The sequence below is a fragment of the Triturus cristatus genome, chromosome 10 (genome assembly GCF_964204655.1).
Source record: "Triturus cristatus chromosome 10, aTriCri1.1, whole genome shotgun sequence".
In the NCBI taxonomy this organism is placed as follows: domain Eukaryota; kingdom Metazoa; phylum Chordata; class Amphibia; order Caudata; family Salamandridae; genus Triturus; species Triturus cristatus.
Window position 1 is genome coordinate 569,657,743 of NC_140593.1, and position 15,145 is coordinate 569,672,887.

General features: G+C 44.6%; 1 protein-coding gene across 4 annotated transcripts in view; it reads right to left on the reverse strand.

The window, feature by feature from the left end:
• Window positions 1-15,145, reverse strand: part of MYH11 (myosin heavy chain 11) — a 224,789-nt gene that overhangs the window by 43,470 nt on the left and 166,174 nt on the right. For all 4 annotated transcript variants that reach the window (XM_085632079.1, XM_085632081.1, XM_085632078.1 and 1 more), the window contains 4 exons: window positions 12,948-13,079; window positions 11,855-12,061; window positions 3,005-3,142; window positions 630-753 (listed from right to left, as the gene is read on the reverse strand). In XM_085632079.1, the coding sequence (XP_085488205.1) occupies window positions 630-753; window positions 3,005-3,142; window positions 11,855-12,061; window positions 12,948-13,079 (601 nt within the window). The remainder of the gene's footprint in view (window positions 1-629; window positions 754-3,004; window positions 3,143-11,854; window positions 12,062-12,947; window positions 13,080-15,145) is intronic.

Genomic DNA, 15,145 nt, shown 5'->3' on the forward strand with positions numbered 1-15,145 from the left:
ATCTACGTGTTCATCTAATCTTTGAGTGCTAAATTTTCACCATCGCTATATTTATAATTAATTCTCACCATGATATTTCCAGAATACTATACCATATCTCTAAGCTCTGCTCAGAGGTATCTACATTCATCAGCAGTTATCATGTCCCTATACCTGTTACGTCTCAGTGCTAGCCATATCTCCTCAAAGACCACATTTTGGCATAAAACAAGTAGTTAGAGGTCAGACTTTAAGGTGAACAATTCTCTGCACTATCTAGATCGCCAAATTTCACATCCCTGCACTCGCTACATGTGCGAACTCCTTCATAATCACGTATTGAATTTTTCTTGGTACACAAAGTGATTATACGTTATCATTAGAGTGAAGGAATGTCTTTTTCTGAGTCAAGAAATTTTGAAGTGTAATTTTGTACTACCATTGTTCAAACTGACTCCTCAAACAACTTTTCAAAACTATGATCTTTTTCTTTGTGATAGATAGCAAGTGTTGTAGGCAGGGAGGTAAAAGAACTCTGTTGCTCTACAAATTACTCATTCTGCACCTCTAAAGCCCATAACTAAAATCTCCTCTGTCAATTTCAACTCCTACTACTAGCATTGATGTAAAGTAGATATGAGAATTTGTACCTTCCAGTTCTGATATCATGGATTCATGCTTATTTTTCAGTTTTGTGAGGTTCTTTGCTTTTTCTTCCTCTTCTGTAAGATTTGTTGTTAGATCATTCACCCGGTCTTCAAGGAGTTTCCTTTCCTGATTCATAATTTAAAAATATTTGGTCAGATTTTTCAGCTTGTCGCACCGAGAAGAAAAAACAATTAGATACCCTAACCCTGATAATATTTAGTGCACAATGGATGCAAGCTAAAGGTCCACCTGAATGTTTGCAAAACATGTTTCTTGTGCTATCCATTCCTTCTTGGCATGGTGTGAAACAAAGCAAAAATCGTGTGAGACACCAGTGCTCTGGTCGTAGTGAAAATGTAAAAGGAAACTGGAGGGAAAAACACTGCATTATTAAAAAAACTAAATTAAGGAGAAAGAGACGTGCTAATTTGTGACATTAAACATACCCCTCATGTGTCCTTAGGATAGGCTTACTTCCTAATATTTTTGGAGGGAGGGCGTGAGAACAGTGCTATTTTTATCTCTTGTAAATAAGGACCAACCTCTCTTTTCTGGTGGTTGTAAGTGGGAAATGGAATCTCTCTTCCATCCACGTCCAGGGTCCTGGAGAATCACTGACAGATGTATGTCAGAATATCCCTGGACAGAAATATCTTCTCACATAAATATGGCAGCTTAAATAGTGTTTACAAAAACATTGTCCCAGTGAGTATAGCTTGTCTGTTGTTAAATCCAATTGGGATATAGGTTTGTAAACAATATTTAGGGCACAATGTTTATGTTAGATGATACTCTGATCACGATATTCCGGTACGATACCTCACGGATACAAGCTTGGAGAATCCATACGTTATCTGATGTCACTGCTGATGTAAGTCACAAATGAGAACCTCTGAATAGAGTTTCAATCTGTAATCTGCGTCCTCTGCTGAGGTCTGGCAGGTAGGGTCAGTTGAGGTGTCCTGAAAGTGTTTTTCACAGTTCTCAGCTTCCACCTTATCGTCCCACATCCCAACCATTCACTTTTTTGCTGGGGAGGATGGTAGGCTAACATAGCCTACTACCCCTGACATAAAGCGGATGATTATCAGACTAGAGCTAGAAAGAGTGGAGCTGGAAGTAAATAACATCCTCAGGCTTTAAGCGCAACAACCTTGGTTCCCATGGATATCATTCATTTTGACTTTGTATGCTTTATTCCATAAATGTATCTTTTTAGTTGATTTTCCCTCTCTACATTTGTTAGATATTCCCTTTTGAGTAAAGATATTACTGGAACTGCACTCCCAAAGTGGAAAACAAAATTTTCCAAAATGCACTTTGTTAAATGCCATGTAATTATAACACAGCTGATTATTTCATCACAATAGAGGTAGCTAGGGCAGATTTACTAAGCACAGGTCGCAAAACAATTATTGTTTTTTCATATCAATAAGTTTGCGAATTGGGCTTCTTTTTGTGATACTAATCAGTCTCCCCCTGCAAACGCACATTTACAGAAGATCACAGAACCTCCTCACTCGTTAATTTGTGAACCCTTGCACACTCCTGCACAGGAAGGGAAGGAGACCTGTGATTGACAGCAGACCCTCACCCCTCCTTTTACATTCCTTACATGTGAAAGTTTGTATATGTGCAGGGGATGACATCGGGGAGAGTTCAGTTGTCGTGTGGAACACAGACTGCTTCACCCAAATTCACAAAGTAGAATCTGCCTGAGGGGGGGTGCGGGGGCATTGGCTATCACCCCAATTGGTTATTAGTATCAATTCAAAGATGTGCACCTATAACTGTGGTCACAAGCAATTGATACATGTCTTCCCAAATCGTAAAGAAATTGAGAACTCCTCCACTACTTCCTACTCTTGGCAAATGAGTAGTCAAAGGCACTCTGTGACCCTGGAAAGGCTCTTTTGACTCAAACCGTATCTGTAGTTCATTGCAACTTCTGATTTTGTTGTCAATAAGTCATTGATTTCGGAAACTGCAGTCTTTGTAACACCAAAATATTTTGGGCAACTCAGTTGCATAAAAAAGTGTATAGGATCAGTTGCAGCAACTATGCAAATGGATCATGTTGGAGAATTTAATTACCAATTTTAATTTAGCGTGACATTTGACAGTGATATTGAAAGTAAATACAGTTAGTTTTAAAGTTTGTTCAGCAATTATATCAGCTGCTGGGGAGGGGGGGGTTTATTAGCTTTGTGTTTCTAGTCATTTCAGAGGTTTCTTACATTCCTATTGCCAATACTTGTTTTGGGGACTAGTAATACAGTTTCCACAATTCCATGTTTTCTCTAAATTGTTCATTTTCTGACACAATTGTTTATCCCCTTAGAAAGAGCCCCCGAATGAAAAAAGCAGAGGTTCTCACCTTTACCAGCTTGTTGTTCTGATCATCCATTATCAGTATATCATCCTCCATTTTCTTTATTTTAGCCTCTGCTGTTACCTTCTCCAGTTGTAATTTTTGCCTTGCAGCTTCTTCCTCCTCAAGTTGTTCCTCAAGATCCTTTTAGAATGGAAACAGATTGTATCAGGCAAGAATGACATTCAGAGGCCACTGAACAATCGCAATCGACAAGAGTTTGATAATCTATGGGTGCTGACATAGGCCTCCATTTCACAAGTAATTGTAGTCTGGTAATCTTCAAATTGGCATTACAGATATTGGTGGTGTTGGTAATTCTGTGATGCAGTATTACCAGAGGTGCATGAGGTATCCCTTATAGGTCCTCTATGGAGTGGGGAGCTCAGTGTTAACATACCAATTTCTGGCTGACATTACATAATTCTAGGCCTTTTTCCTGGGATTTACTCCCCAAATGAATGCCCGGTTTCTACCACAGCTGCTATTAAGTTGTCACTTAAAATGAAGGCCTTATGTCTTCTCTTACAACCATGCTAGGCAGTCACAGTTATTTTGCTCAGTACATGAGGCTACTAGGTTCTGCGGCCTTTTGAACATACATTCCAGTTCAATGTCTGTTGCCTCTTACACAATTGCTGCTTCAGAAGAACACACATCTACGTATGCAAGCGCAAAAAGAAGGCCAAACCTCCCCTTTTGTACTTGTGATACTGCAATACTGTCTGAAACAAGATCTCAAAGATACGCCTTATCTGCTGTCCATTGCACGCTCTCATCATACATCATATAGTGCCTTCAGACATCATGTCTGCCGTTCATGTAAAAAAACTCCCAGTTTCTAAAGAAAACTGTAAAAAGACAACTTTTCAACATCCACACATTAACACAAGCATCTTGTTTATCACTGTACATCTAATGGAACTTACACTGTAAATTAGTCTGCAATTTTTATAACATGCGTACATGTTGGCTGCACTACTAGACAGAGAGCAAGCACCTTGAGGCGACTGAACTCACCATATGGATTGTACACTAGTGCTCAAATAAATGCACATTATCTGTTCTGTGAACAGCCCTCCTAATTTGAAATGAACTTAGAAATAAAAAAAAAATAGGTGCAGTTGAAAAATAGCATTTTACACAACCAAATTAAACGACACAGCCATAACTGCAATCCCCAATCAAGAAATTTTGTCCCAAAATCAAGATAAACACAAAAACTGTGGGTAAGCAAATAAAAGTAAGATTTAGATAAAATGTCAAATCGATGCCATTTGCTAGAGAAACAGTATTATTTTGTCATAAAAAAGCAACTTAACAGAATACATTTGGAAATTCTAACAGATGAGATCAGTTGAGTTCATATTTAATGCATTCTGTGTTCCTCAAGATCTGAACCTGGAAATAATCTCTATATGGATGCTTTCACTCAAGAAACTGATACATCCCTGTTCAGGAGGAACACGGAAGCACAAAGCCCACAAGCAACCACACTGCAGACCAGGAACATGAATTGGACATTGGTTCCCAATAAGGTATCCACCCAGTCAAATAACTGGAACTTTAGAGTAAAGGATCTGAACCCAGTTATGCAGGTGATAAAGATTCAGGAAAACACATTTGTAGGACAATTCAGAGAGCTAAAATGGACAATACACAGAAAGGCATAATTCTTCACTAATCAAAAGGCAGAAGTATCAACAGAGGGTCCATAGGCCTATTAAAATGACCCAAGTACAGAATAAAGGAAATGAATTAAAACTTCTGAAAACAATGAGGAAAGAGTTTAAATCAAGTATCTAAAAAAGGTTAAGGGGGAAAAGACATATTAATCCAGAAGCAATCGACTGGATAATCTTGAATAACTCTACAAATTTGCTTTTCCAAAATAGGGGGGTAATGGTTAGAAAGATTGGAAGCCCTATTATGGCACGTCAAATTCTGTGAAAAATAAGAGAACCATCTTTCTTAAAGTGATCTGGCAACTTATTAACTGTGAGACGTATTGACACTAGTAGATAATGAGGAGAATAACTACTTATCCAACACAATGATATAAAAGTCCCAAGAGAAGCCAAGGTGTTGTAAAAATTATAAAATCTACACTAGAAGTGAAAGGAAGTAAAATCTGCAAAGATGTTTTTATGGCTTTCATCTGCTTTTTGCCTATCCCTAGAAAACTGACAGATTCAGAGACAGGACGTTGTGACTCTTGTCACTTTACCTGGTATGCGTCATTGTTATTCCAGTTCTTCTACTATCTCAAAAATCTCTATAAACCTGACTATTCAAGCAAGGCTTTCTTGGAATTTAAGTGGTGGAGCCCTGTGAATGTGTATTGCTGCTCTGTGCTCCTTTTTTTTAACACCGTGCTTATTTAACAGTTGACATATTACTTTACATTCCATTCCCTTCATAATGGGATTTTAATTTTGTATCAGAAGTTATTAGTAATTCTCCTAAACTGGGTGCGACATAAGCCCTGGTGTGGGGCGCAAGAATTCCAATATGGCTGCCGAGATTAGACTACAACAAACGGTAAGGGGAAAGGAGCATAACACTGAAGACGTCAACACGAAGACAGGGAGGCCAGGAGGGGACGTCGACCAGCAAAAGTGAAAGAGAGAGAGAGCGAGGATCGCACAAGAAGCTGATGAGGACTGGAGAAAAAGCACACAGAAGCAAGAGACCTTGGTGGATACGAACGCTGTGGATCAGCCTGCCGCGGATCGTCTATTGAGCCCTGACATAAGCCAAGTCTTGGAGTCCACAATTTGGGCATGCCTTAAGGGGTTGGTGACTGGTGGAAAACATCTGTAGAGTGAGAGGTCTCCTCGGACGAAATTCCAGAGCACCTACTCCCCAGCACTGTCCCACTGAGTCGCTGGCACTTGTGTGAGGAACACTGAGTGGCCTGAACTGCTAAAACACGGGTTAAAAAAGTGACGGTGGCACAAGTGATTTAACAGACAACTCAGGAGAGTTTATCTTTTCTTTTTCTTATGTTTTACATCTCCCGACCCGGATGGCGTCGATTGGAGAAAGCCTGTCAAAGGTGGAAGATAGCCCTCAACCTGCACCAGAGTTTACTTTGTGTTTATCAAAGAGAGTAACTATAAAGGTTAGAAGCCTTATATAATAACAAATAAATCCCTTCAAAGCCTATCCTTGAGTCCAGTCATGTATGACCTACTCTTACCCTCGGTTATTTATTACGTAGAAATTGTGCTCGCCTTAATTTTTCAAGGCACCAGATCTAAGAAAACAAGTGTAGAGTATGTCAGCACTCTACAGTGAGTTTTGTCAAATAAATGTAGAAGAAAGGTACTCTCAGAACAGTGAAAGTATGCAAAGAAACCTTAAACATTCTGGAATATAGGGCGATGGTTCAAAGAAGTAGGGGCTGTGGACAATGATCTTGACTAATTCCATCTTTTTTTTAATTAAAACTGTTTTTATTGGGGTTTTTCATATTCAAATATAAGGCAAAATACAAAGCATTTGCATTATTTTGAGTCAATATACAATTGGTTCTCTAAATACTGGCGTACCCATTGGGCCATAAATTAGGTGGTACATCCACCCACCTTGTATGTGGTGCCAACCAACTGAGGCGGGACCCCTGAACTGGGTAAGGGAAATGACAATTCCAACTCAGTGGTGGGTGGGGCAATGTATGAGGGGGATATGTTGGAAGGGCCAGGACGGAGGGCCAGCTGGGCCGTGGCCTGTGTCACGAGTGAGGTGATGGGTTGAGCCGGGATCCAGCTTCTCTGGTCTGCAGTAGTGAATGGTGAGGTTTCAGGAGGGGAAGTTTCTAGGGTGTAGATGTATGCGGATGGAATCCCCTGGGCAGTGCGTGGCAACTTGTGTTGTCTTTTCCAGTGTAAGGCAGTGGGAGTGCCAGGTGGCATGCACATAATGTTTACCTCTAGGTCGGGTTCCCAGGGGTAGGTTATCACTACGGGTGAGACTCTCGAATTGATCGAGGAAGGCGTCCCAGTCGGTGGAAATGGGTCACTTATGAAGGTGTTGGATCTCTTTGTATCGCAGCACCTCTCCTTCGGCCTTCTCTCATTTCCACTTCGCCCCATATCATGCCACCTCCAATGGGGCATGTGTCGCCCTCCACTGCAGGGTGAGGGCTCTCTTAGCGAGCAATAGGGCCATACCAGGGAAGCATGTTCTCACCTTGTGCCGCCCCCTGCGTTTGAAGATGCTAAGGGCACTAGCCTCCCACCTGTTAAGGTCTGTAAGTCCGGTGACCTTCTGTAGCATGGTGTGAATGGAATGCCAGTATGTGAATATGGCTGGTCAGGACCACAACATATGCTGCAAATCCTCGTAAACCAGCTGTCACCGGGGACTGCTGAGGTGTGCGTGGGGGAAGTATTGGTTGAGCTGTTCTGGCGTCAGGAAGGCCCTGTGTAAGATATAAAATTGTATACTTTTGAACCTGGTGTTTCTAGACACTTGTTGAGGGAATTCCTAAGCCTGTTCCCACTCTTTGTCATGTAATGCCCTTCCTAGTTGTTGTCCAATTTAACTCTCAAAGCTGTCAGTTGGAGGCCGGTGTGTTCCTGTGTGACCTTATATAACCACGTTACCAGGTGACACCCTGTCCCCATGTGTAGCAGGGTGTGTGGGACTGAGTGTGCATGGGGTTCTTCATGTCATTGGGAACAGAGAGCCTGACGTGTTATGCATCTCTCTGTAAGTGAGAAATTGTCCGTTCGGAAGAGCATTGTTAGAGAATAGTTAGTCGAAGGTGAGGAGGTGGCCATCAGCAAAGGGGTCCCCCACTGTGGTTAGGGATTGCTCATGCCAGCTCCCCAAGTCGGAGGCAGAACAGGAGCCGGGAAGTCGTGGCAAGCCGCGCAATGGGAGTGCTGGGGCATATGGCAGAACATGCATGTGCGGGGATAAACCCTGGCAAAGCATTTGTGGACACTTGTAACTTGTAGGGACTGTGTGGCCTGGGGTGTAACTTTGGGTAGCAGGAAGCTTTGGAGCGTAGACAACACATGGGGACCAGACCTGTTGAATGTATCTCCCATCATTCGCCCCGCTAGCCATCCTGATACCCACTGTGGTTGTGCTGCTAAGTAGTACGCCTTGAACAATTTGATGGGCTTGTCTCCCCAGATAAGGTCTCCTAACAGGGTGTTGAAGTCTTGTAAAAAGCACGATGGAGTGCAACAGGAACATTTACGAAGTCGTAGAGCAGTCTAGGTAACATTATGCTTTTGGCTAGGGCTATTTTACCAGGTGTAGCTCTGAGGGCGACAGGGATGTGTGGGAAAGTAAGTCCTGCCAAGAAAGTCTCAACTGCATCCAGGACCAGGGGGTGGGGGTGCTTTGTATATGGAGGAGTAATACTGGAAGAATGCATTCAAGATGTCACGCTGTGTGTAGAGGCTATCTACAGCAGGCAAGGATATCTCCAGGATCGGGTTTGAACGAGTGTCCTGCCAAGCCAGCCACACTAAAAGACATCTGGACTTGTCTCCTTCTCAATGTTTCTTGGCTGCATAGGCACTGAGACTGACACAGTGTAGCTGTTCCAGGAGAGCAGCGTAGCGAGTTTTAGCCTCGGCCAGCTCGGGGTCCTTGGAGGTTGTCCTGAGTCCCTGTTCGTCCTTAGTCCCTGTTTTTTCAAGAGGGGTATGAGTAGTTCAGCCTCCCAATCCCTCTCTCGAAAACTCTATGGGCCCCTGCTACTTCCTGCATGCAGAACCCCCTCATGACTACCTTAAAGGTGTCCCGCTAAAGCGCCTAGTGGATGCTGTGGCATGGTTCACCTCGAAGTAGTGTCTAGTGTGTGATGCCTGGGATTCGCGAAAAGCTGGGTTTTCTAGTGTCTATCAGGACAGGTACCAAGTAGATACTGGGGGGACTGGGGCATCATGGTCGGAGATGATGCGCCTTAGATAGTAGACATGGGTACCATGTCTAGAATGGAAGTGGAGCACAGTATGCAGACGTGGAGGTCAAGTGGGGTAGAATAGAATAAGTAGAGATGGGATTGGGGATGTAGGGTTCTCCAGATATCAGCGAGTGCCAACTGACACAAACACCCCACAAAGTGCCTTGATTGGGTGTGTCGATGGGAGGGAGGGAGGGGAGGATGGGATTGATCTAGCTGTAAGTCAAGTGTGCAGTTGTAGTTCCCTCCCAGTATCCACGACATCCCAGTTCTGTGTCCCAGTATCCCTGACAGCGTGGTTCAGAATTCCTCCTGGTCGCTGTTCAGAGCATTTATGCTCCCTAGAAGGACACACAAGACATCTAGTCGGCCATCAACCAGTGTATACTGTCCTTTCCTGCAGCGGTAGTGTAGCCACCCATCCACTGTCAGCAACTCATAGGGCCTGCTACTAACTGCACCACAAACCAAGCGGACTTAAGCATCGAGCGACAAAAGGCAGCGATGTGTGAGGGTGACTGATCTATGTGAGGCTTGGTAGTGGTGGTTCAGGTGGGGTCTCCCCCTTGACATCTATACGCTGAGGGTCTATGAGTCCATAGTCCTCAGACATTGTGTGGATTCTCCATTGCTGGACAGCTTGCACGGTTCAAAATAAAGCTTATTTTAGTCTGCGATCTTCTCTGCTACATAATGTCATCCGCCATTTACTACTGGTGGAGTTTGGAAGCCTCTTTAGGAACCGTCCGTTATCATGGAATCATCATCTGATGCGAAGATATGCAGGCCCTTCTCCCTCTCCGAGGTGCTAGTGCTGTCTCCAAAGGATGCTGCCGCCCAGAGGGCCTGACAGCGCTCCTCAATAACGTGTTCCAAAGTGGGAGATCTGGCTGCCAAGGTTAACAGAAAGGGGTCTCACCATACCTGGTTGCGTTTCCTGGTTCCTTTCACTGAGAAAAGGGGGAGCCCCCGGTTGTGCAGGAATCTCCCCATGGTGTCTATCAGCCCAGTCCCATGGGTCCTTGGGATCTGTGAAGAAGAGGGATTTGCCGTTGTTAGGAATTTTAAGACAGGTCGGGAATAGCAAGGAGTATTGAATGTTGAGCTCTCGAAGTCTCATCTACACTCCTGTGCAGGAAGCTCGTGGATGCAGGATCGCTGCTGGGTGTAGTCCGAGAATAGCATTATTATCTTGTTCTCGAGCATTAGGGGTCCAGTAAGTCTGGCAGCTTTTAGGATGGCTTCCCTTCTGGGCAGAATGTGGTAAGGCAGCACCCCGGGACAGGTGGGTGTGCTGGCACACTGGGAGCCTTTTCAGCAAGAAGATGGGTGTTAAGTCTGGTGTGGAAACAAAGGATTTGAACCAATTTTGCAGGAAGGACAGTGGGTCACAGCCTTCAATCCTCTCTGGTAGGCCCAGGATGTGTGTACTGCTCCGACGAAAGCATCCCTCAATGTCTTCAGCCCTCTCTTTAAACTCAGTCCTGGAGGTCTTGGGTTTCATTCTGGTGCGTTGCAAACTGTGGCTGTAGTGTGGCCAAAGACTTCTCCCCCTCTGTTGGTCATGCCGTAGGAAACTAAGCTCCCCTGCTAGGGAGCCTATCTTACTCTCCATGGAAATTCTTGAGTGTTCAATTGCCGTCAGGACCTTGTCCAGTTTGTCTTCCCGTGGTGTCAGGCAGCATATGGTGTACTACGCTTGATGGGTCAGCCACCTTGGGTGCCTGTGCATGCATGGCCAATCTCAGGCAGCCCATCACAGAAGGGGCAGCAGTGTCAGGCATCAACCAGCCGCAAAAATCAGATGTAGGTTTATCTGTCTTTGCCGAGCTCAGACTTGTGCAGGATTGTCCTTTAAAGTTGCCGCCTTAGGTTTTGCAGCGAGGGTGGCTTGCAGGTGAAGACAGTCCCGGGGACTCTAGAATCTCCTAGCTCTGGTCTGACGAGATGGGACTCATCTTCCCGGTCTAATGAAACTCAAAGGGACACTGCTAATTGAGGGCAGCAGGTATGGAGTGAGCTGGGGGTTGTGCTCGATTAGGGTCCTCTGCGACTCTGCGATAACTTGGGACCAGGGGTGGCCAGCACGGAGAGAGACTCTATGTTTAACAAGCATCCCCCATCTGTAGGCCTCTTGCGGGTAGTGAGTCTCGCTTCTCCGTGGCCAGGCTTGTCTGTCTCTGCCATGCCGGAGCTGCGAAGCGGAGGCAGGAGTTCCCCCTCCCCCTGGGTCAGAGCTGCAGGTGTTTGCATGTGGGCGCAACTAGGCCTCAGCAGGTCTCAGTGTGCAGGGTCTCAAGAGTTTTTTTATTAATGCCTGATAAGAAAAGTCGGGGGCCACTCAAGCCATCCTTTCATCAAGAGTGTCAAAATCAGGTCCCCTGAGTCGTAGTAGGGTTCAGCATTAGGGGGTTATTTTTCCCCCATTGGGCAGTTTCCTATCATGGTGGGGTCTCGTTACTGTCTGTCTTTGATTGCGGTGAAGTGCTGGAGGGGGTCCCCCCTGGACTGCTACCTCCTCCCTCTGCACCTCTCACGCCCGTTTGTAGCCCTCAACGATGCAGATTTCAGTCCTCCCTGATCTGGAGCCAGTCCAGCAGTGTCCGGGGGCTCAGGTCTCATGCACTTCATGATAATTCCATCTTATCCCAGACCCATTTGACTCTTCTGTAATTGCTACTTCATCTTATCAACTGTAGAATGGATATATTTCAGTTAAAAAGAATGGTTCTCGTTGTTATTATTCTGCACCTTTTCAGAGCTGCTATACAGTGTACATCTTCATGGGATAGAAAGATCTTTTTACCTGCCTTATGATCATATTGACCAAAATACTAGCATTTTACAAGTTCATGGTCTCTGGAACAAAGTAAATGCATTCAGCAGAAAATTCTAAAAGTAAACTCTACCTGAAGTTACTTCCCTACCTGCATTTGCTGCAGCATCTTTTTCTTCTCTCCCTGTAGTTGTAGGTTGCGCTCTTCCTCTTCTTCAATCCTGACCTCCATTTCATGAAGGATCTCTTCCAGCTCCTGTTTCTTAGCACTGAGACGTATCCTGAGTTCTTCGGCTTCGGCATAGAGCTCTGTCTCAGCCTGTAGCTGTTCTTGAAGAAGATTCTTCTCTTCAGCAAGCTAAATACACCAAACAATCAGTTATGAACACGAGAAAACAACTACAATCATCTAAGTCCATCCCAAAGAAACACAGGCAAATAATCAGACAGAAATTGAATTCATAGCACCAAATGAACACAAAACAATACAAAACAGAGAAAGTTGACAATTATTTATTGAGAAATAGGGAGCCAATGAAATGTACAGAATTAGCATAATAAGGGACCTTGTTTTGGTCATGGTTCCTGTAAGGCAGAATAACCTGACTCCAAATTGGGTTGAATGTAAAAAATATGCATTTGCACAGTGGGCTCCTTAACCTCCCTCCCCCATACTTGAATCTAGAAGCTCACTGGATTGGCCACAAGGCATTCCTAGTAGTGCACATGGAATTATGTGCCTTGCACACCTTTCCAGCCGTACAACTGGAAATGTTTGTGAATTGGAAAAAAAACCAAAATCCGATCAGGCACAGAGGTAAATCTCCACATTTGCTTTTATTTTATTTTTTGGAATTGGGCCCATTGTATTTTGTATACCACTCTTGTTCTTTTGTGATGAATATCCAAGTACACAGAACAGATGTCATGCCTATCAACACTGATAAATGCTGCATGGTACTTGTTCATTCAAGGTGAGTGACAGATGAATGTCAGTTTGGGATGTTAGTCTTTTTTGATATTTTCTTGTTAAATCATATTTTCTCCTGTTAATAACCCATCTTGTTGTTGCTCTTGCTCCCATATATGCTGGAGGTCTTTCTGGCCCACAATCTCTCCATCCACTACCCTCATCCACTGCTCTCTATTCAGTCCCAGCTGAGACATGCTGTTCTGCCATTTGTACAAGTAACAGGTCCTTGCACTACCCTTTAGATTGATTCATGCTCAAATGCCATTCATACCTGAGAGTGTTTGAGGTGCAGTTCCTTTAATTCACTATCTGCTTTTTGTTGTCTTTCCGCAATCGCTTTAAGCTCATCCTCCTTGGCCTGGAGTTCTTCCTCTTGACGGGTGACTTGGAGCAGAGGCTTCACCTACAAAGGAATATATAAATGTGTTATTCATTTTTTCATTCCACTCACTGTGACCACACAGTGGACATATGCTGTTCTCTCCAATGAATGCTAGTACTTATTTGACCTATGACACCATCAGGGTCAGGCCCACAGAGAGAATGATCTCGTATTTTGGGGCTTCTTATCCAATTTTATTTTGTGCGTCTCGTTTTCCTTTCAGAAACATTTTTCTCATCCCCCCATTAAATATCTTCATTAAGTGAAAACAAAGTCAAGTTGTTTGCCGCCACATTTTGTGTATTCTAAGATTAGGAAATTTCAACTTTGTGCATCAAATAAGCAAACTGTTGAGAGTTATTATTTTGTTGTGGGTAGGAGCTAGTAAGGGTAGATGCCACAATTATTGGTCTAATTAAAATGTTTACCTCACTCACATTAGGTCTAAGCCTTTGTTCTCCCTTCCTCAGCTACTCCGCTATCACTTCCACAGAACATACTTTTTCTCTGTCCCAACAGCCCATAGTCCCAATTAACAAGGTTTAAAGTTTCCATTCAATCACTGCTCCCCATTATGTATATTCACACCCTGGGATAATTTAGAATTTGGTGAAGTGGGTGTCCTGCCAGCCAAACTCGTGTTCTGCCTAACTAATTTAGCGTTACAACAAACAAATGATGGACGGAATGCTGACAATGCAGACATTCTCCCCCAGTCAAGAGATCTGGGTTAAATCCATCGTTCTTTTGCCCACTACACCACCCCAGTTTAGACATGGCCATATGCAAATCAGTCTTGACCCTGTGCCTCATGGGAACAGTCCAGCCCGAACTGCCAAGCCATGTCTTCCCTGGACCGGAATCAAGCATCCTAGGACCGGTGTCTGGCTATCAGCCGTCATCAGCCAGGATAGCTTGACTCCAGTGGCGCAGTGAGCACGGGTCCCACGTCTGGGAATACCCATCCCACTTAGGGCGAAAAGCGTTACAACAAACAAATGATGGACGGAATGCTGACAATGCAGACATTCTCCCCCAGTCAAGAGATCTGGGTTAAATCCATCGTTCTTTTGCCCACTACACCACCCCAGTTTAGACATGGCCATATGCAAATCAGTCTTGACCCTGTGCCTCATGGGAACAGTCCAGCCCGAACTGCCAAGCCATGTCTTCCCTGGACCGGAATCAAGCATACTAGGACCGGTTTCTGGCTATCAGCCGTCATCAGCCAGGATAGCTTGACTCCAGTGGCGCAGTGAGCACGGGTCCCACGTCTGGGAATACCCATCCCACTTAGGGCGAAAAGCGTTACAACAAACAAATGATGGACGGAATGCTGACAATGCAGACATTCTCCCCCAGTCAAGAGATCTGGGTTAAGTCCATCGTTCTTTTGCCCACTACACCACCCCAGTTTAGACATGGCCATATGCAAATCAGTCTTGACCCTGGCTATCAGCCGTCATCAGCCAGAATAGCTTGACTCCAGTGGCGTAGTGGCGTTGTTTGTTGTAACGCTTTTCGCCCTAAGTGGGATGGGTATTCCCAGACGTGGGACCCGTGCTCACTACGCCACTGGAGTCAAGCTATCCTGGCTGTTGACGGCTGATAGCCAGAAACCGGTCCTAGGATGCTTGATTCCGGTCCAGGGAAGACATGGCTTGGCAGTTCGGGCTGGACTGTTCCCATGAGGCACAGGGTCAAGACTGATTTGCATATGGCCATGTCTAAACTGGGGTGGTGTAGTGGGCAAAAGAACAATGGATTTAACCCAGATCTCTTGACTGGGGGAGAATGTCTGCATTGTCAGCATTCCGTCCATCATTTGTTTGTTATAACTAATTTAGAGCTGGGCTGAGTGCAGGGTTTCCATCAGTGGAGTCTTAGCTGGCTCTGTCAGTGGAAACCCTTGACCCTTGGCTGCCAGGCACAGTGGTAACCACTCACTATATTTAGGGGGGGAAACGTCACTAGATTTCCCTGCCTTGGATCACCATGCAGTTCCTGGGCAGGGAAATCCATGAATGGCTCCCACACAAAAGGAAAACAAACTCCCTACTCATCATCGACATAGAGTGTTTGTTTTA